The 22,327-nt window shown below is 41.6% G+C and overlaps 1 protein-coding gene across 3 annotated transcripts in view; it reads left to right on the top strand.

The window, feature by feature from the left end:
* Nucleotides 1-22,327, top strand: part of pip5k1ca (phosphatidylinositol-4-phosphate 5-kinase, type I, gamma a) — a 55,963-nt gene that overhangs the window by 30,233 nt on the left and 3,403 nt on the right. For 2 of the 3 annotated variants that reach the window (XM_039606779.1, XM_039606781.1), the window contains 12 exons: nucleotides 852-1,004; nucleotides 5,028-5,327; nucleotides 5,995-6,203; nucleotides 7,426-7,509; nucleotides 7,662-7,710; nucleotides 9,918-10,002; nucleotides 11,298-11,459; nucleotides 11,869-12,010; nucleotides 12,305-12,337; nucleotides 12,581-12,700; nucleotides 15,533-15,803; nucleotides 20,465-20,554. In XM_039606779.1, coding sequence (XP_039462713.1) covers nucleotides 852-1,004; nucleotides 5,028-5,327; nucleotides 5,995-6,203; nucleotides 7,426-7,509; nucleotides 7,662-7,710; nucleotides 9,918-10,002; nucleotides 11,298-11,459; nucleotides 11,869-12,010; nucleotides 12,305-12,337; nucleotides 12,581-12,700; nucleotides 15,533-15,803; nucleotides 20,465-20,554 — 1,698 coding nt within the window. The remainder of the gene's footprint in view (nucleotides 1-851; nucleotides 1,005-5,027; nucleotides 5,328-5,994; nucleotides 6,204-7,425; nucleotides 7,510-7,661; nucleotides 7,711-9,917; nucleotides 10,003-11,297; nucleotides 11,460-11,868; nucleotides 12,011-12,304; nucleotides 12,338-12,580; nucleotides 12,701-15,532; nucleotides 15,804-20,464; nucleotides 20,555-22,327) is intronic. The other variant, XM_039606780.1, reaches the window with a different exon arrangement.

Raw genomic sequence — 22,327 nt, 5'->3', positions numbered from 1 at the left:
TTCAAATATATATTTCTTGTATGTCCTTATTTGTGTGCCTTTTGTGTTTCATTAATATTCAAACTTGGGCTCTGTGTCTCAGCATGCTGATGTTTGTGTTTGATTTCCAGTGTTTATGTTTATTATCAGCACTGCAGGCAACTCCTAATTTATACACTTTGATCCCTAGAGAGCCACAGAGTTCTAGTCAGCGTGGTATTCTTCATTAATGTGTTGTTAACAGGGAGGTATCAGAGGAGATGTATAATGAAGTGCCATAATAATTTTTTCCGTGCTTTTTTGTTTTCCACTGGTAGTGTTTGCATGGATTGCAGTAATCTAAAAGAACCACATGGGAAGGGTTAAGGGGGATCTATGCGGGAGGAGGTGAAAAGGATTCGGTCCACTCAGCCAATTCCACGTTTATGACCGCAGCAGCGGCTGTGATACAGAGCTTATGGAAGCAATTAAAGTACTTAGGCGAACTCTTCTGAGTCATGGCTCAGTCAAATCTGAACACACCGTTAACAATTTACCGAGTCAGTGTGACTCACACTTTGCAAAGAAATGATCGTGTTCCACGACTTTTTCGAATACACCTCGAATACACTGCAACTTTAAAAAAACATATTTTCTGTAACTTGTCTACAAAGTTCCGTCCAGATTCAGAGTAGTATGATTTGAGCATCTTGCAGACAAGTACTACTAACAGCTAAATCAGTGTACTTTTACTTAGTCCTATATCCTGTATGTAAACAATTGTAAGGTCAAATTAGGTTAATATTCTTTCTCATCTATTTTAAGTTTTATTTATAGTCTGTTTGTTTAACTTTTTCCTAACATTGGTTATTTTTCTGTGTGTGAACCTGCAGTACTCCCTGTGCAACGAGCCTCTGATCGAGCTGTCCAATCCTGGAGCAAGTGGCTCAGTCTTCTACCTTACTAAGGATGATGAGTTCATCATCAAGACTGTGATGCACAAGGAGGCTGAATTCTTACAGAAATTGCTGCCTGGATACTACATGGTAAGCAGATTGTGTGCATGACAGCGTACCTAAAATGTATATAATTTTGTGCTCAAATGGGCGTGTCCCACCAAAGAGAAGTTCAATTGAACTGCCACAGCAGCTGTTCTTCCCTGTTTTATTCATTTTCTCACTGGGCTTTGGCAACTCTTTTCAGGTTTATGTTAAGTAACGCACACTAATTTCTTGTCGTCAAGACACACAGATTCACTGCACTGGATAAAAGGCAGAGAACCCTTTGTGTACTTATGCATGTTTGTTTGAAGACACCACACTTTTTAACAAATCCATATTTTAATACAGATGCTTTGCATGAGTCGCAGTTCAAAAAATAACCCTTATTTATCTTATGCCAGGCTTTGGTGCAGCCTCTATCTGAAACAAGCTATTTTGGCTCCCGTTTTTCTTTCTTTAAGGCCAGCCTGCATTTAAGGAAACTTTTATCTGATTGGCTACCCTTTTTCTCACAGCTACAACTGACCTTATTAGGGATATCTGTTCTTAATGACATCATAAAAGGCCAAGAGTAGAACGATTTGTCTTAAAATGAGTGTTTAGAGCAGTCTGAAACCTGACATTTTGGCACACAGGGATTACTTCTACATGCACTGACCTCATCATTTGAAATCTTGGCTGTGTTCAACCACTGTAATGAGACATATATGGAAGAAAATAAGAAAATTGTGAATAAATAATAGGTGTTATTTCATTTAAATAGTAAATTCTATACCTATGTTTTTCTTTTCTGTATTTGTTTTAAGCTCTCAGCTTTATGTAAGATCCTGGAAATGTTTCCTCCAAGCACAAACCTTCAAATAAAGCAGACTTAACAGCTTTTATCTTCTGTGACTGAAACCTCAGGCCACAGGATTTCATAAGAGACTGGCTGGTGTTTTTCAGTAGCAGGGTGTACTGTACTTAAGCCTAACAGAGCATGACTTCCATCAACAGTAGCCCACTCCCACCCCCTCCAAAACTTCACAGCCTCTTTCTGAAAGAAGTCAACCAGCAACAGCTCCATGTATGTCCATGCTGCTAATCCAGCCTCACAGGTTCATAGCCCTCGCCCTTGTGTTTATTAATGCACTGACAGCTGCGGGCAAAGACCACTGCAGGAATTTGTTTAATCATTTAAGGAAGTTGAAGTCTCAGCGCATTTACTGTGACCTTTTCCATCGTTTTGGTCGTGCTCTGAAACATTTTCACAGGTGTAATTGGTCTTAAGCGAGTGGTTTAATAAAAGCGGAGAGATTCGGGCTGTAGCCCGAGGCAAGAGAAAGGGGAGGGAGGTTTTACAGACTCTCAGAAGCACAACATAGGCAAAAACTGTATTGAGAAATAGTTTGAGTATTGTAGACTTATCTGTATTTTAGGCAAACACATAACAGACAGCATACAAGCAGTCATTGGTGGAACTCCACGTCTTCAACAGCTGACTGGCTTATGGTTGTGGGCTGGCTGAAGACTCTGGCTCTGGGCAGCATGCAGACCACAGTGATGTAACCGACTTCGTGCTGCCACTTCTCTCCCCTCTGTTTATTCACCCTTCTATTATATGGCTTGTCTTTCGCGTTTTAATGTCTTGTCACTCTCCAAAGAGAGCCTCCTGCTGCTGTGGCTCTCTCAGCGTGATTTATTTTCCTTGATTTCCCCCTCTCGCTCTGTCTTTGTGTTTAAATCCTTCCTCTCGTTTTTCTTCTCCATCCCTCTCCTCTGCTCCCGTGCCTCACGTGTCCGTGTTGTTGGCTCGTCACCGCTCTGCCCTCGTAACGCTGACAGAAGGGTTGTGTGTGGCTGAGGGCTGAGGATGCTCTTTCTCTCTGCGTTGTTTCGCACTCTCTCTTTCTCTCTTTTTGCTGCTCTTTGTAGAAGCTTTTCTCATCTGAAGGTCATTTACGAAGTACCTAGTCTTTTCAGCCACATTTTTCCAGTCATCCTTCATCTCTCTGGAGTCTGTTCCTCTTTCTCTCTCCTCTTGCAGTCATTTTTACCCCTGAATGCTGTGTGTTACCACTATATGGAGCAGCACTCTGTTTCTTGCACTGCTCTCATCTTTCTAATGGGACTAAGCTGGCCCAAGTCCCAAGGTCAAAGCAGGTTTATAACTGAGGAACCAGCCAAACTAAACTAATTTGTTTGGATTGATTCTTGAAATATTTGGCATAACCTGTGATACAGAGGAAAGTACTTGCTAAAGAACTTTTTAAAACGTCCTTGTGTGCCTTCATCTTGTTATTGCATTTGGCTTAGCCAAAAATGATCTAAAGTGCTTTGTGTCTTTTCATTTCTGTTCAGTGATAATAGTTTGACTGTGACTTTGCACAAAAAATTAAAAAAACAGCCAGATATGAATTCAGCCGATTACCCCTTGTAGCCGGACTCCTCAGGCATCGCTGCTCTCCTTCCACAGCTGTTATTTTTAGATCGCTCTGTGTAAGTCCCCTTCTCATCACTTGCACGTGAGCATCTGCAGTGCCCGCTGGATCTCCTCCAGTGTATCAGAATAGTGATTCTTCAACTTGACTTACATTTCTGGGAAATGGAAGAATAGCAGGAAGCCAAATCTGGCAATCAGGTTGATTAGTAAACCAGAAGTGAGTTGGAGTGGCTTCACCTCCAGACTTTTCGATGTGTTGTTTATTGGCATACATCTCAACTCAGGCTGTTTATGCTGAATATTCTCCCTCAGGTGCCTCAGCACATTACAAATTCACAGTGCATAACCTTGTAAATATTGGAAAAAAAGAAAAAAAGCAGCAAGAAACCACCTGGGTTTGCACACTGACGACCTTTACGCTGAAAACTCCTGTTTGGTCTTTAAGTCCTAGCCAGAAACCCAGCTCTCGTTATGAGATATGTTTTTCAAGATGAGAGTCAAGTCAGTTTGATGCAATACATTCAGCTCAATTCATTTTTATTTATATAGTGCCAAATCACAGCAACAGTCACCTCAAGCCGGTTTATATTGTAAGGTAAAGACATTAAAATAATACAGAGAAAACCCCAGCAATCAGATGACCCACTGTGAACAAGTGCTTGGCAACAGTGGGAAGGAAAAACTCCCTTGTAAAAGGAAGAAACCTATAGCAGAACTAGGATGAGGCACAGAAGGAAAAATATAACATATTTTAATTTTTATCTACAAACCCACAAAATTTCATGATTGCAGCTCATCTTATAACTGCTGTTGAGGCATGAATCCCAAACTGAATATTAGTTTTTAGAGTCTTTTGTAGAACTGTAACCATTAATTATTTGCTTTATTTTTAATAAGTAAATCAAGTAAAACATGTAAACAAAATCACAACATAAAAATTCACATCATTGCACCGAGAATTATCAAAAACCTGTCAGTCATACTTTCATTCTGACTGTGCACAGGTAGCTCTGGTGGAGTATCAGAGGTTTTTGTTCTTACAGTAAATTTAAAAGCTTGAATTGCGCTTTGATACGACTCTTTCCCAAGTCGTGCTTTTTAAGTATGATTTTCTTCTCCTGTGGCTACAGAAATACAATCTCCAGTAACCACTTTCATATACATGACATGGCACTGTGAGAAAAAACTTCGTTTCTGTTGGCTCTCTCTGTTATGTAATGGATCCTGGTGCGATCAGGTGGTGAATGTGTAACTATAGCCAAAGTGTGTGTACACTGAGAATCATGTGTTGTTTGTCAGTTAACTGTTTGCGTAACATGTATCAGCTATCCTATTGCTCGTGTATGTTTCATTCCCTCACGTTCCCATGAGGAGAAAAATGCCTCTTTGTGTTCAGTGCCGTTCCTTTTTGTGCTGTTTTGAAGCTTTTATTTAAACCGAAATGGATATCATTAATCAAAAGCAACAATTTCTGTTCCAGTGTCAGAAACACTGCCTGAGGTCATACAACTTCTAAAAGATATATGTTTTTGTTACACGTGAGCTAACGTTACCTCACACATATTGTATTTCGGCTCAATCCCTCACAGCGTCTCCTTATGGTGTTCATTTCTCATTTTCTCCCTCTCTTTTCTTCTCATCTCCAGAACTTGAATCAGAACCCTCGCACTTTGCTGCCCAAGTTTTTCGGCCTCTACTGTGTCCAGTCAGGTGGCAAGAACATCCGTGTGGTTGTTATGAACAATGTCCTCCCCCGCGTGGTGCGCATGCACCTCAAGTACGACCTGAAGGGATCCACCTACAAGAGGCGAGCGTCCAAGAAGGAGAGGGAGAAGGCCAGGCCCACCTTCAAAGACCTGGACTTCATGCAAGACTTGCAGGATGGCCTGATGATGGACCAGGACACGTACAATGCCCTGACCAAGACCCTGCAGAGAGACTGCCTGGTGAGAAATATGAATATACAGCTAAATGCAAATACTAGTTTTAGCTTTTTTACTTATGTTGTCAGTTGAGACAGTCAGGACGGGAGGAGTTGGGGAAGGTGGTTTGCTTGTTGTGATGCAGGATCCATTAAATGGCTCATAAAGAGTAATGGTAGATGAAGAAGCATATAGAAAGTCTTTAAAAGGAAGCGTGGGGAAGCCCATGATACTCATGGTGCCCTGATCAATAAAAGAGGATGGATGAGAGTAGACAGGGGAGCTGGAACGGAAGAAAAACTTTTCTTGAGGTTATGATGTTTGGCATTCCCAGGACCCCTTTCTATAAATTAGAGCTGTGTTACGAGTACAAGGTTTAACGAGGTGTCTGGTCTGGTAGCTGGCTGGCTTTTTCTCTTGTAAATCACTGTCTCCTGTTTCCATTTACAGTACTCGGAAAGCAGTGTGTGTGCACTCACTGGCAGTCAAATACATTGTTTATCAGTGTGGACATGTCCATGCACCACTCTGTCTTGTGTATAGCCTTAACATCTCCACGGTTATTGGTTTTATATCCCTCTTGGGGACATGTTAAAATAATAAAAAATAAAAGCTTTCAGTCAGGATTTAGAAGCTGCGTGTCTCATAGGCACTGCACACTGACTACTATCTTTGTCTGTCCTGTGCTCAGGTGCTGGAAAGCTTTAAGATCATGGACTACAGCCTGCTGCTTGGGGTCCACAACATCGACCAAGCAGAGAGGGAGAGGCAGATGGAGGGCTCCCAGGGTGACAGCGATGAGAAAAGGCCCGTGGCCCAGCAGAAGGCTCTGTACTCCACAGCCATGGAGTCCATCCAGGGGGGAGCTGCCTGCGGAGGGTCTATTGACACAGATGACACGTGAGTTTGGCCAGAGAGGAGAACAGCAGAGGCTTTTGGCAAAAGAGACGAGTCATATCTGTCACTGCTTGTATTTAAAAACACCGGGAGTGCATGTCTCCGACTTCCCGCATTTATACGAGCTAACAACCTGAAGGATAAATAACAACGTTAGAACTTATTCATCTACTTTTATCTCTTACTCTCCCTCCTAAAGTTATTCTGCTTTCAGTAGTTACGCTTCTTCTCTCTCTTCAGCTAAAGAACTAAAGTTCACAGGGAACAAAGTGAACTAAAGTGTCACTTGATGTGACACTTTAGTTCCTTCAAATGAAATTTAAACCATTTCAGTGCTTCAATTCCAACTGCTTTCAGCTTAAAAAGATAAGTGCATTTTTTGGTGCTGCCTCTTAGAGCTTAATATACACAAAGAGAGAAAAATTAAAAAGAAATTGAAGAAAGCCACATGACTGTCAAGCAACTTTTAATGCAAACTTCAGATCTCGCCCGTAAAGCAATCAGTGGTTTTGTGTCAGAAGTCTGAATGTCCCTGAGTTCGGTGTAGATTAAAGGTTCAGCGGAGACTAAAACCCTGCTGACTTGCTAAGACGCAGTTATCCTTAACAAGTCTGAGTGTTCATTAAAGTACCCTAATATTCTATAGTATTAGATTTAAGTAGAAAGAAACCAACATTTCCTGCCTTTATAGATAAATTCTCAAAAGCCAAATTTCTGGTAGAAACATCATCTGACTCTGAAATCTCATTAAATCTGATTCTCTGCCACAAGTTTAATAGGCACTGAAGGTACAGGGTATGAGTGTATTCACATTGCAGTGAAGCACTTATGGGATTATTTAGTCAAAGGTGAATGCCTGGATGTCTGCAGTTACCTGAATGAGCTGTAGGAATAGCAGAAGACTGCGAAGATGAACCAGACCAGATGCTGTCATCCTCTCCACAGCTGGGCTTCACATTTCTGTTCAGTTAAACCCAACCAAGAGTCGTACGGCTTTAAATCTAGATACATTTAATTTGAATAAGTGTTGTGGTTTGATATTAAATATTGTTTTATTCACAAAGAACACATCCTAAAGCTGACTAATGATGATAAGAAAGAGAAAAATAAATAAAATAAACACACTAAGTCTATTTTAGTCTCTGTGGAGAGGCTGATGGCTGGAGATTAATGGCACCCAAACCTGCCAAATTTCATTTTAGCTTTGCTTCTCTTCTCCTTTTAGGATGGGCGGTATCCCCGCCGTTAACGGAAAAGGAGAAAGGCTTCTTCTCTTCATCGGAATCATCGACATCTTGCAGTCTTACAGGTGATCATCTTAGAAATCAGCGAAACGTCTGTATGATGCTGACATAAATAATGTGTACATGCTGTACACTACTGCCACAGTGTTTTTGTACTAAAACACCTTTAAGTTCATTAGGTTTATTCATGTTTGCCGTGCCAACTTTGTTTTCGCAGGTTAATCAAGAAACTGGAACACACGTGGAAGGCTTTGGTTCATGATGGGGTGAGTTTTATAGCTTTTGGGTTTCTTTCCTGAGCTTCGACATTGAAAGAGGTTTTATTGGCACAAAATGTCAATTCTCTGTCAGCTTACCTGCCTGTCTCATTATTTCTCCATGCACATGGCTAAACCTGTAAATCCACACCTATCCCAGACCTTCCATCCGTCTTTCCTTTTATCCGGTTTTGCTTATTAAAGCTTTATTCAAAATGAGTCAATTACTATTTATTTTTGAATACATAAAGAGAATTGCTTATATTATCTCACGCTGTACCACTCAAGTACATTTTGAAATTCGTTTAAAAAATAAATTTTATTATATTTTTTGATTTACTATCAGCAAATCCTTATGCTGGTATATACTACCAGTATATCTCTGTATGTCAACAATTAATGGGCCTCACAGTCTCTTCATTTTTGAATTCAGTCTGTTTGCAACAGGTGTATAAAATCAAGCGATCAGCCATTTGTGAAGCAATGAATTTAAGCGTTGTATTGTAATTTGGATGCCACCGCTTCAACAAGTCAGTCAGTGAAGTTTCTTCCATCCTGAATATTCCACAGCATACTTTAAGTAGTATTATTGCAAACTGGAAGCATTTAGGAACCACCGCAAAGTAGCAACAGTGTGGCACACCCTATAAAGTTACAGGGAAGTGTACTGGCCAAGATAGGCAGAGCAAGTCTCTCACAGTTACAAAAATTACTCAATTAAACACAGGCAGCAACATCACACAAGCAAAAATAAATGAAAAATTAAATAAAATAAAGATAGAATTCAATGAAATTCAAGTAAAATTCAGTTAAAATGACAAACAATCTAATTGAAACAGTTGCATGTTATGAAATTGGCCTCAAGGACTCTTAGTTTTGCTTTAAAAGCACTAAATAAAATGAAATTAATTCAGTCATTTTCCAGTTGTTCTGCAGTTCATTCCAAGTCAAGGGTGCTAAATGGACAAAAGCTCTTTTGTGCATAGAAGTCTCAAACATTCTGCTAATTCGATAACATTGAATCAATACAGAGCTTGAAGCCTCCTCTGGCACAAAAATTGTTCACAGGGAGCTTCATGGCATGGGTTTCCACAGCTGAGAAGCTCCTGTGCTGTGTAGCTGACTTGTAGTTTTGTCCTTTGTCCTGTGCTCATGATAGATTATCCCACATACACTGTAGAGTTCACTTATGCAGGCCATCCGGGTATATCTTAGCCTTTAGCATGCATTCCAAGAACGACACCATGGAGTTACATCTTCAGTCCACTCATATTTTAAAAGTTCAGTAGCCCTGTAAATTGCAACAGTAATCGGCTGTGTATTGTATGTAAAGTGTCATTTATTAATTTATTTATAAAACCATAGGTATGTCTCCTCCGCTACCACTACAAAAACAATGTAACTCCGAGGAAAACACTGGCCGTTGCTCATTCTGAAAAATATGTGTGCCTTAAAATTGTAATGCCATAGAAACGCTTTACTATTAGCAAATTGCAACCACATTCATTTAAGTAGCGTTATTTCCATAAACAGAGCCATTAAGATCAGCAGCTGCATACACACAGTATTTTATATTTTGTTCTGCCAAGTCTGATTTTACAGGGAATCTGATACAGTGCATCACTTGCTGACTTAAACTCAGAAAGATTTACAGCACAAAACAGAAAGTCAGTCCCATCAATCTCCCCGCCTCCTTTCTTTACTCCAAGCTCCCACTCCGAAACATCCTCACAAGCGAGACATGTGGGAGAGCAAACAGCGTCCTGTTCGTCACTGTTGCTGACGACAATGGATCCTCAGCACGACCTCCGTGCCACACGCAGCTGCTCAGTGCATACAGAGACATTACATATTGAGCAACAGTGATGCTGCAATTAAAAACCGCTAATAACTGAGATTCTCTCTCTTCAGTGCTTCCGCCACCCCTACTGTCCTCTGTCTCAAACCAAACACCAAGTGTCATCTGTCAGTCTGCTGGTGTTGTGTTATCTCCGTCTGCTGAAACATAAATAATGAAGAGTTGCGTCTGTAGCCTCGTCTGACTGTATCTGCGTGTCTGTAGCAGGTGTCGTTCACTCGTGTGGTTTGGCCCAGAGAGAAGAATTACTGAAATGGGTCACTGAAGAACTCAGACAGTTTTAATCTACTGCGAGCACCAGTTTGATCATTTTATTCATGCACCATTTGTCTCATTAATCTCTCTGTCTCTCCCTCAGGACACTGTATCGGTCCACCGGCCAGGATTCTATGCTGACAGATTCTTGAAGTTCATGAGCACCACAGTTTTCAAGAAGAGCTCCTGTGAGTTTCATTTAAGAAATGACCATAGGTAGAGAGAAGGAGTGCCACACAGCAGGGTTTTGTCACTTTCAGTGTCGAGTCTTGATAGGAAAATCAGATACAGCAGCTGAAAGATTTTTTTTTAGGTCATATCATTTTAGGAAAATACATCTGTTGGATCTCTATTTGCTTTTATTTTCACTGCTTTTAAGCATTTTGTAAAGAGTACACAGGGGTATGTGTATGAGATTTTTAGCCTTGGTTAGCTAAGGTTAGATTTAAGTAGAGGGGGTTGTTAATCAGTTCTAGCTGCTTTGGTGCTAATAAGATTAAAAGCAGGCATACGGGAGGGATAACAATAAGACGACCCCCAAAACAGGAATGGTTTTACAGGTGGACGGCCGCCCCTGACATTTTATGCCGCCCTAGTCTTTTCTGACTGTTTCTGACTCTTGGGCCTGAGAGCCCTGTGCTCACTGCCTGGCAATGTGCAGCCTGATTGGCATTTTCCATTGAATACCAGAATTGGCAGGTCCACCCCTGGCATCCTGTGCTTTTCACAGATGAGAGCAGGTTCACCCTGAGCACATGTGACAGATGTGAAAGGGTCTGCAGAAGCCGTGGAGAATGTTAAACTGCCTGTTCGGGATGACCTGTTTGGTGGTGGGTCAGTGATGGTCTGGGGAGGCATGTCCATATGGAGGGAGATCCGAGGAGATCTCCGTGGACACCATCCGTCATCTCATTAGGACCATACTCTAACACTGTCAGGCATGCATACAAGCACATGAGGTCCATACAAACTACCGAGTACCATTCTGAGTTGCTGCTATGAAATTTCACCAAAATGGACTGCGTCATTTTTTTCACTTTGATTTTTGAGATGTCTTTGAATTCAGCCCTATGTAGGTTGATCATCTTCATTACCATCATAAAATCATTTTGTGGCAACATTACCCAGTGCCTATCAGTATAGATATCCACCAAGAATCTTTACACCACTGAAATATGTGTTTTCAGAGTGTTCCATGTTTTTTAACAGTTTACATTCATTTCTATATGTTCAGAAATGGTGTATGTAGTCACAATGTTTACTTGAAATCCCAATTTCCTGTTTCTGCTAAAACCAAACAAATTCCTAACTTAAAAAATTCATTTCAGCCTTTTTTTTTTTATATATGTATAGAGCCAATTCACAAAAACTGTCACTTAAAGGCTCTTTATACTGTAAGCTAAATACCCCAAACTATTAACCCTCAACACAACACACAGGTTTATTACTGTAAATAAAAGCCTTATTGTAAATTATCCCTCAGCTTTGAAGTCCTCTCCGTCAAAGAAGGGTCGTGTGTCCTTGACGGTGCCCAAGTGTGGTGGTCCTGGTGCAGCTTGGTCAGCCAGCCAGCTGCCCTCTGAGAGAGACGAGAATATCTACGACCTGAGAGGAGCTCGCAGCTTCCCAACGCTGGAGGACGAGGGTAAATACGCTGCATGCTGTGTGTTATGATAAAATTAACAAAGATGGAACACGGTGGCCACGTTTTACAACAGCATATTCCATCCATCCATCCATCCTTTTTCTACCATGTATATGTGGCTGGGTTGTGGGGGCAGTAGCCTAAGCAGAGAAACCCAAACTTCATTCTCCCCGAAAAAAAACCTTCGACTCACCCGGGGGAGCACTGAGGTATTCCCAGGCTAGCTTACAGATATAATCTCTCCAGCGTGTCCTGTCTTTGCCCTGGGGCCTCCTCACGGTAGAACATGCCCAGAACACCTCGCCCAGGAGGCATCCAAGGAGGAAAATGCCAAAAAAAAAAGATTGCTGACAGGTACCAGCTCTCTCCAAGATAAACTGTAATTACTGTACCTGTGTCTGTCCACCAGGGAGACCAGATCTTCTTCCATGTACTCCTCCATCATTCGAGGAGGCCACCACAGCATCAATTGCCACCACGCTCTCCTCCACCACCTCTTTGTCCATTCCCGAGAGATCTCCCTCTGACACGGCCGAACACCCCCGCTACAGGTACTAACACACACACACATACATCTTTTAAAACATTTATATATTAGATGGCCACAGGGAATCCATCTGTTCACTGCCCTTTTAAATATACATGAGCTTATAAATATTAAAGTTCATTTATGGGAGAGTTAACACTGTAATTAATGGCTTTGTTATGCTTTAGTCTGAAATATAACTGGTTTTATTTCCAAAGTCTTATTTATTAAACTTAAACTTAAAGTTGTGTTGTCAGAATTCACCAGTGTGAGCCTTACTGCATGTTGCTCTTACTGACTGTGTTTCCTCTGTCTTCAGGAGGCACACCCAGTCACTTAGCCATGATGGGAGGTGAGTCTGAATCCAGAGTCACAAAATGTATTAGGCAGGATTAGCTCAGCTTGTTTCACAAACACTCACTAGTTCTGTGTTTTCATAGCATTAAACACTCCTGGGTGTGGTGGGTGGGTGGCAGAGAAAATCTGATGTCAGTGTGTTTATGACTAGGCCCGTTTTTCCTCCTCATGTGTGTGTTTTGGCGTTTCATTTCCTCTGCGTGTTTTTCTTTTTATATGAGGCTGCTTGTGTTTTCAGGACCCAGGAGGAGCTGCGTGTGCGTGAGGAGGATCAGCAGACCATCACAGTGGAGGTGGAGCTGAAGAGACATGACAGTGAGCCCACCATCTCTGTTCCTCAGCCCTCGCCTGAAATCAGGTACTCCAACAACACAAGGATAAACACTATGTAAACACTTGGGTAAGGTCTCGAGTCATCCTCAAACTCAAATTCTTGCTGACCATGTCCATCTCTTTATGGCCACAATGTAACCATCCTCTGATGGCTGCTTGAAGCAAGATAATAACGCATCATGTCACAAATATCATCTCGATCACCTGTTGAGAGAGGAAAAAAAAATTTTTAAAAAGAGAAAACAAGCAAAAAAAGAGAGCTCAAACCGATTTCTTGAACATGTATTGTACTCAAATAGTCTCCACAGTAAACATATTTTGATGCGGTGGAACAGGAGATTTGCATCATGAACGTGCATCTGCAGCTATGGTGATGCTATCGTGTCAATAGGGTTAGGGAATCATAAGGAGTGTTTCTAGCACTTTGTTAAGTCTATGCCATGAAGAATTAGGGGAAAAGGGTTTCCAACCCAGCCCTAGGAAGGCATATCTAACAATGTGGCCTTTAAGTATATTTGCAGGTTTTTATTTTATCCACACTGGTTTATTCATCACATACACACATTAAAGGATGCGTTGGGGTTCATTTAGAGTTCAGTGTCTTTTCCATGGACACATGCAAACTAGTGCAGCTTAGGGTTCATTATTTCATGGTTACCATCTTTATTTTATCTGTTGGCCTCACCCAAAGTTAGGTGGCGGTGCGAACCAATGCTTTGGTCTAAAGTATATTATTTAAGCAAGCGTTTCTCAGTACCTGTACACAGACTAAGTATTTGCATACTTTTAAAAAAATATCCTCATTTAAAATAGATAAAAAAAAGATGTAATACAGCTGCCTCCTGGCATGTTGCCATATTAGTCCCAAAAAAATGCTTAATGATGAATATTTTCCACCATGCACAAAACAGACCATTATGAATAAAAGTAACAAGGTCACTGCCTCTGTCCTTTTCACTGTAAACGATAGAAAGACGTGATAGAAAGAGGCAGCTCTTATCATACATGTGACCCAAATACAGAAAGAGCTAGAACGAGGCTCCTCTATTACCGCAATACATCGACAGCATATGACTCAGTTTGACACCATACTATAAATAACCTGCTGCCAGTGTCTCAGCAGGATTTAGCCAGCTGTTAGGTAAACACACCTCACCTGTCCCTCTCTCTCTCTCTCACACACACACACACACACACACACACACACACACACACACACACACACACACACACACACACACACACAGTGTGTAGCATGGAACACAGAGAAACACTGAAAGCAGCTTAACCCATTTGTTCATGAGTTCACGGTTCTCTTGTTATGGGAAAATAAATGCTGCAGGTGATTTTGGGGGCATGCATCTATAGTAATTAGGTTATGAGAGAGTGCCCACATGCATAAATTTGTACAAAAGGAGTGTTTATCTCCTGTTTTTTAAATGGGAACATGGGGCAGACACTAGGTCAAAAAAAACCCAAACATGGGGGAAACAATCAGAAAAAGTAGGGTAGTGGGTCGGGAAGCTTTCACGCCTGAGGCTACCGCCCATAAAGCTGCGATTATCCCACACTTTGTATATTTTAACGTGTTTCTGATTAACTAGATTGGATTGCATGTTAGTTTTAATTTCAAGGTGAAACAAAGAGAGTTAGAGCAACACTTTATGCATCTCTGGATTTTGAAAACAAAAAGTAAAAAACTTTAATTTTTACAGACTTAAACAGATGTAATGTAAACATGCTGGAGTTTTCCTGGAGTCAGGTCAGTGGAGATTGGGGTGTGGTTGCCGAGGGAAGCCAACTGATTAATTGGGTTTGATGGTGAGAAGGCAGCGGCTAGACATAAGGCCTGGGGGTCTGGAAAGAGCTGGAAGGAAGGAAGGGGTGGCTAGAGCAGCCGAGACAGCGATAGGCGAATGGATTAACCGTCTCAACGCTCCTCTGAGCTGCTTCTACGCACCTGCGGCTTTGAAAATGGGTTGGATGGAGGTGAGAAGGCCGACATGAAGTGGAGAAATTGGATATTTAGTTAGAAGATGAAAAGAAAAGATAAATATAATTTGTGAAGAAGGCAGGCAGAAAAAACAGTGTAGTGAAAAGATTTGTGTAAAAAATAATAAAAAGAAAGAGGTGGGGTGAAATGGGCTGAGACAAATTGAGTAAAGGAGCATCTTTTTGCATGGCAACAACCATCCCGTCCCTCCTCGTTTGTTCAGCCATTCAGTTCTTCACTTGGAGATGCCAAGTCTCCTTTTTTTGCTTGATTGGCCAGCTGCCGGGCTTTTCCTCTGGTGGAGCTAAGCTCAAACACAGAAGCTGAGAAAGCAATGTGGATGTGCCTAAATCCTTCCTAATAGTCGATGATCTGGCCAGGAACAATAAAGGATTGTGGCAGCACACAGCCAGCTGGCAAATCTTTAAGCTTAAGCATCTAAACCACAAACACCCCCACCGCACATATACGTACAGCTGTTGAATTTTCTCTAATAGCTTGGTCCCACTCTTCTGCCCTACTGCTGGAAAGTGGCTTATGCCAAGTGACCCAATTAATGGCTCTTAACGGCCGTGGGTCTGTGTGTAGGTGGATGTGCAGGCAGATTTGTTTCTGCTCTACATTAATACATAAGGTGAGGTGAGGTGAATTGAACAGGTAAGACAAGATGCAACATTTTTATAAAAACAAGAAACTGTGTGCTGCACTTTGACCGCATAGTTACACTCTTCTTGAATCAAAGTAATTCAGTTATGCTTGTCTGCATACATATAAAAGAACTATTAATAGCTCATTTAATGCTGCCAATTGGAGACCATCTGCCCGCATTAATTTTCTAACAATCCAACATTCGTTTTTCTACAGCGACATTCAGGAAGTAGCTGGTGCAGAGGCTCTAGACGGTGCCGCAGCAGAACCTTCAGGCTCTTCGTCAGCACCCGAGGCTGCCTCATCCACCTCCTCGTCTGCCCTAGCTGCTTCCTCCTCCCTGGGGCCACCCGAAGAGGCCACATCCAGCCCAAAGGAGGCGGTGGCGGTGGAAGCAGACAGAGCCAGCCAGGTGTCCGGCTCAGGGTGCACCAGTCAGGCTTCGGTTGATGACGACGACGATGTGCCAATCACAGATATCTACTTTGTAAGTACAAACATACCCTCGGACATGTGCAACAAACACAAAGCAGCAGCTGCAGCTTTCATCACTTCTCTTATTTTTCAGTTTGGCTTTGTTTTTTTTAGCCATTACATCATCACGTATATCCAGTCAGGGTCGGTGTATCTTAACTGAATAGACTGAGTTGTTTGATGCTGTCCTACAGATGCGCTAACACATGGGCCACAGGAAAGGAGTGGAGGATCAGGCTGGTATGGGGAAAAAGAGTGTGCGCAGCTCTTGTTTGCAGTGTGTGGTGCTTTCAGCTAACTGAAATGTTTTGGGAAACATTTTGCTTTCTTGCTGGAGGCAAGTTATAAGCCTGATATCTGTTATCCTGTTTTTAATGCTCGGCTTAGTCTGTTGGCAGGTAGATTAGTGTTTAGATGTGAGAGTCGAGTCATTCTTCTCATCTACCTCTTAGCAAGAGGCACATTTCCCAAAATGTTTTCTTTAAACACAGGTGTGCACTTTGGTTTGGAGTGTTTGCTGAGTGATATAAGAATGTATACCTTCACTTTGTTGCTCCTGTCTCAAATGATCTTGAGCCAACCTTCAGACACACACACAGGATTTTTCTGAATAACATTTAAAGCTTTTTTTTCCATTTGCATCTGCTCAGTCTCAGTACTGTCAGATAGTATTGTGCTAACAGTGTACCCAAAAGCGTAGCTATAAATGAATGTATGAGCATCGGGTGAAGGATGGAGATCGGAGCTGGTGATCACAGTTACAGATAGAAACGTTCTCACTTGGCCTGTCAGGAATTAAACACCTTCTAATGTGGCTTTGAGAAACTTTAATGACCAACAGGTTAGTCTGTGAGCTCCCTCAGTAATTGAACAGCCCTCTCATCTAACCGGCTGTGGCTGACGCCCATTTCAAGCTTCAAAAGCAGGAGATCCTCTCTCTGTGCACAGCAGCAGGGGGTCTGTAGCACTGCGTGACAAAAAGTGACACCACACACATCCTGAAGTGTAACTACAAAGAAGCATGCCACAGGCAGAGCGCTCAGAAGGGACTTCATGGAGTGGCAAAGAGCTTGTTGTTCTATTAGCTGCTGATAAAATGCCAACAGCACAAACTACAGTATAAAAGGAATACGGACAAGTGTGTTTAGACTGGATTTGTACCACAATACTCAGTTTAGCCTTTCGTCTTTTTGTGCTCTCCCCTCGCTCCGAAGAATAAATTGGATATCTGCATGATTGCCCAAACTGCTTGCTCCAATCTTAAACACTTCAGGTGCTGCTCCAGTTCATTCACACGTGACGAGCAAGAGCCATGTTTCTGAAATTATTTCTCAGAAGTTTCAAATGAAATTCTTAACATGCTACAATCTGGAGCAGTGTTTAAATGCCTAATGTCTAAAATGAAATCAAATGAAATCAAAATTTATTTCTATAGCACATAATAATATAACAAAGTTGACCAAAGTGCTTCACAGTCGGTCGGAGCAATAGCATAAGACAAAATAAAAAACAGGAGGGCAGGAAACAATATGGGTAAACAGCATAACTAGCCACGAAATTACAAACTAGTTTGAATCAAAAGCCAGACTAAAATAATACGTTTTAAGTCGCAATTTAAAAGACTGAATGAACTCGGAGGAACGAATATAGGGAGGGAGGATATTCCAGAGTCTGGGTGCTACGATAGCAAAGGCCCGATCACCTCTGGACTTCAGACGAGACCTCGGTTGCGTCAGGAGCATTTGATTGGAAGATATATGTGCTCTATTAGGAATGGAGGAGTGCACATAGATAGCTGGGAGCCAAATTGTTTAGAATTTTAAAGGTAAATTGATACGATGTTCAACAGGGAGCCAATGTAAGTTGGCTAAAACTGCTGTGATGTGATCATAATTTCTAGTGCCAGTTAAGAGACGCGCAGCTGCATTTTGAACTAACTGGATCCGGTGAATAGAAGAATATGGGAGGCCCGAGTAGAGGGAATTACATTAGTCCAATTTGGAAGTGATAAAAGCATGAATGAGCTTTTCAAGATCCTTCAAGGGAAGGTATGGCTTTGCTTTAGATAGATCAAGATCACACTCAGGTCTGTTGGGACTGCAGTTTGCATCACTCCTATAAACAACATCTCTTTAATCTGACTTTCTGCACATTTTGGTTTGCTTATTTTAACACCACCAAATTATGGGAACATTTTTTACGAGAGAAAATCAATATGAATTAGATTTCAGTGCTTGTGAGATTTGTTCCATCATTTCTGCAAGGAGGAGCGAGTTCTGATGCATAAAAAGCCAGTTTATCATCCCAAGACTCTGTTTAATAGTCTATCAAGCTGCTGGAACAATTTCATGGTTTAAAATTTTAGATTTTCTACAGATGGAAATGAAATATATGTCTGAATTTTGAAGAGTTGTCGATATTTAAGCTTGTGTATTTCCCTATTAAAAAAACAGCACATTGTGTAGCTGTGAGACTGAAAAGAAGAGATAGATTGGGAGTTTAGTTTTTATGATTCACATCCGTACTCACATCATATGTTTGTTTCTCTTCTTTTGCCCACTCTCATTTCTGTTGCCTCTCATGTCCACCCCATTAACCCGTTACACCTCCTCGCTCAAACGTTCAGTTTTTTGCCATTCCCTTTCCACCTCACATCCTTTGTTTACTCCCTCCATGCTCTCTCTCTTCTTTTGCATGTTCTCATTACTGTGATTTCCTTCAGAAGCCATAATGAAAGTGGCGAGATGGTGGTGTTGTATGCAAGCGGGAAATGAAAACAGAGGCGGCAGCCAAACACGTGAATCTAGCTGTGACCACCGACTTATCCAGTGTATCCGTGCCTTTTCCATTTTCACCCCAGCATGCTTCCTTTTTTTATTTTCAGTGTTTTATTTTGAGTTTCCCTCCTCGCCCCCGTGTCAATCTCCACCCTATTTTCAGCTTTTCATCTGTCTTTGTTTGTCCATCTGTCATGTACCTCCGCTGTTGTCAGTTTCCTGATGGGAGGACCTGGGTGGTCTCTCCTTTCCGACAAAGGAGGAAATGCCAGTCTGGTCGCCCAGTAAGTGAGATATGAGTTAGACAGCAGTGGCCTTGTAGCGGTAGCTGTTCCTGTTGTTAGGCTATATTTGATTGCAGTGTTGAGAGGAAACAAGGTTTTCTGGATTGTTGTGATTCTTGTGATTTATCAACTGATTGTGTTGTTTTGCGATCATGTTGAAACTAAAGAACTAAACCTGTTCTTAAAAAAAGCTTCTTATTTGACAGTTTCTTTTATATTCATCTTCTTTTGAGTATTTGTTTCCTCACTCACTGACAGCTTGCCTCATGTCTCTTTGCACCTGTGTAGTTAGTGTGTTTACTGCAATGTGCTGAGCTTTGTGTGTGTGTAAATAAACATGTGCAAGCGTGTGAGTGTGTGACATCCACCTCCATCCCTGTTACCATGTTGCAGCGGCTTCCCTATCTTAAAGGGCTGGTGCCCTGAGAATGATAATGGCGAGACTTTTTAGAGACCCTAAACAACACTGAGTTCAAACGATCAACAACACATAAAACAAAAGGCATGTTTGCTTGTTGGAAAAGGGGAAAAAGACATCTTGTTCCCTTGCTTTTCTTTGACGAGGATGCTTTCTGTGTCTGTGTCTGACTGTCCTGGCATCCTGGCTACCCCCTCGCTCGCCATTCCCATCTCCTCCTTCTCGCTCCTCATACTTCCCGCTAGGGCTGCAACTCAAACGATTATTTTGATAGTCGACTAGTCACCGATTATTTTTGCGATTAGTCGACTAATCAGATCACACATCGATTGGACTTTAAATCTACATGTTTACAAAATATGTTAAACGTTTATTTTGTATGACCCATTAAAGAATAATCAAGAGTAATATTAAAACTAACTATCCTGCCAAACATTGTTGACAACTGCGCACTCTCGCACTATGAATTCTGGGACACAGCTCCTTCTTCTTCTTCGGGGTTTAACGGCAGCTGGCATCCTTTACTGTGGATGCACTGCTGCCATCTTCTGTTTCAGTCCGTTATTACACTTTTCTGGCCTACTACTTATTCCTGGCCCCCTCTCTTTGGTGATCTTACAAAGCTTCAAACGACCGCGTCGACTATTAAATCAGTCGTCGACGATTTTGATAGTCGACGTAATAAGTGAGATGCATCGACTAAATATGGCAGCTCTAGTTCCCCGCTAGGATGATTTTTAGCAACTCATCCCTTGCTTTGCTCCCCAGGACTTAGTCCAAATGTTACAAAACACCAAGACATGTGATTCAGACACACATCACTAAGGTTCATCTTTATATCTACATGTTTACAGCATTTTTTGTTTGTTTGTTTTTGTATAAGATATTAACATCATGTTCAATTCAGCCAGGATGAACACATCCTTCCAAACACTTTCAACGTTCACACTCTCCAGTATGTCTCAACAACATTCCTCCTTAATGCATCCCTAATTTTCACCGCCATGCTCATTCTTGTCTTAGACTAACTCTGACAGAAGTTGCAATTTGCTGAACATCAAAACCTGGTTTGTAATTATTCTCCTGTGAGGCAATGTGATGAGTTCTCCTGCCTGCCCCTGCTGCTTGTCTCTGTGCCTCTGGCCTTTCCTCTGTCCCTCTGGCCCCCTCTGCTGTGGTGGGTGTGTAAAAACAGCCTCCAGAGGACAGGACCTGGGTGTACTCTCCGCTACACTATGGCTCAGAGTCTAAGGCCCTGCCAGATGGGGATTGGGAAAGAGAGACAGTAAGTGAGATGCATCGGACTAAAATATGAAGCACAGAAAGTTCCCCCCAGAAGTAGAATGAAATTTGTTCGGGACCATGTTTGGGTTTGTTCAGGGAGGGAAGGATGAGTTGTAACGCTACACTCTGCACGAAGCTGCTACAGTAAATGTAGGCAAAGCTTCTCAGGTCCCAAAGTCCATTATTATTTCAAGAGTACGCTTGGTCTGCGTCCAGAAACCCCCTCCTACATTACAGCATTCATTGTTCATTGACAAACGGGTGGAAATGGTCACCGACTGCCTCCGTGATCATTTAGTCCACGACCAGCCATCCCGCGTCCCTCCAACAACAAGCTGCTCAGACTTTAACACACACATACATCGGCTGCGTGAAGCCACTCATGTGTCACCAGACCGCCATGGCTCATTCTGCTTAAGCCGTTTAGACTAACCTGACAGAAGTTGCAATTTGCTGAACATCAAAACCTGGTTTGTAATTATTCAGTCAGTCTGAGGCAATGTGATGAGTTCTTTTGAGTTCATGAGGTACGATTTTATTTTCTGGTTTAAGTTATAGTTATATTTAAATACTACCGAATTTAACAGTTATGTAAATTAGACAAATAAGTCACTCAAACTTATGCAAATTTAAAGTCAGAATGGCGTTTAGGTCACTTTAGTTTGGGTTTGTTAACTTTACGAGGTGTTTATGAGCCAGTCTACTTTGTTTATGTAGCAGCATTTGCTCATACTGCAAATGCGACATTAATCTTTTTATTTCCAACTCATTTTGTTTTTCCATCTGCTTCTCACGCTAGACCTTTCTTTACTAGGTAGCCCCCCCTCCTAGAATGAAAAAGCAAAAATCAATAGCTCCTACAACGCAGAGCTCCACTTTCTTATTGTACACGTAAGATGTCAGTATAATTTGGCCAATTACACTCCATCAGTGTGACATCATCATGTGACTAGAGTCATGTGACTGAAAATGCAGCATCATTGTTTAATGAAGAGCAGCAATGCTCGAATGACAGATTTTGACCCCATCAGCTGCATATAAAGCCTCAGTCATACCTAGAGCCTAAAGACCAGTCAGTGAATCCCTGGCAACAAGCAGTCGCTAGGGAAAATTCAGCTCAGTTCAATTCAGTTTATTTATATAGCGCCAAATCACAACAACAGTCTGCCAAAAAAGTGTATCCCCAATCAGTTGGTGAGGGGTTGCTGAAGGTTGCTAGCACTAAGTGAAATACAGCATTGCACTGAAAACTGTGTGATTGCGTTGATCATTAGCAGATTCCAGAAATCACCTGAAGTTTGCATCGAAGACGCCGGCATGTGTGAAAACAGTCGCCAACTGTTCACCAAGTGGTCGTGAAACTGTGAAAAGTCCAATGCAAGACGGAAATGGAGACTGTTTGCTGTCAAAGTTGCTGTTTTGGAAGTTTCTCTTTTTGTTGCAAAGTGGGCCAAAAATATAGAAGAATTTTTAAACTGAAAGGCGAAGCTGATCATTCTCTGTTTCTCATTTGGATCTCATTTTTTCAAATTTCACTAGTGCTCAGCATCACAATTTACATGCAAGTCCGCGTCTCTTATGCAAACTAGGCAACCATGGCAATCTACTACCAACCGCAGCAATCACAAGGAGGTTTTCAGTATCCTCTTCGCTGCAGATTTCACCTTCCAGCAGCCAGTCACCAACCGGTCTAATGGACATGTTTTCTTAGCATATATAAATATATGTATATATATGTGTATGTGTATATATATATATATATATGTATATATGT

This window comes from Oreochromis aureus, linkage group 23, assembly GCF_013358895.1.
Source record: "Oreochromis aureus strain Israel breed Guangdong linkage group 23, ZZ_aureus, whole genome shotgun sequence".
NCBI lineage: Eukaryota > Metazoa > Chordata > Actinopteri > Cichliformes > Cichlidae > Oreochromis > Oreochromis aureus.
The sequence above is the reverse complement of the archived record's forward strand: the minus strand, read 5'-3'. Positions and strand labels throughout refer to the sequence as shown.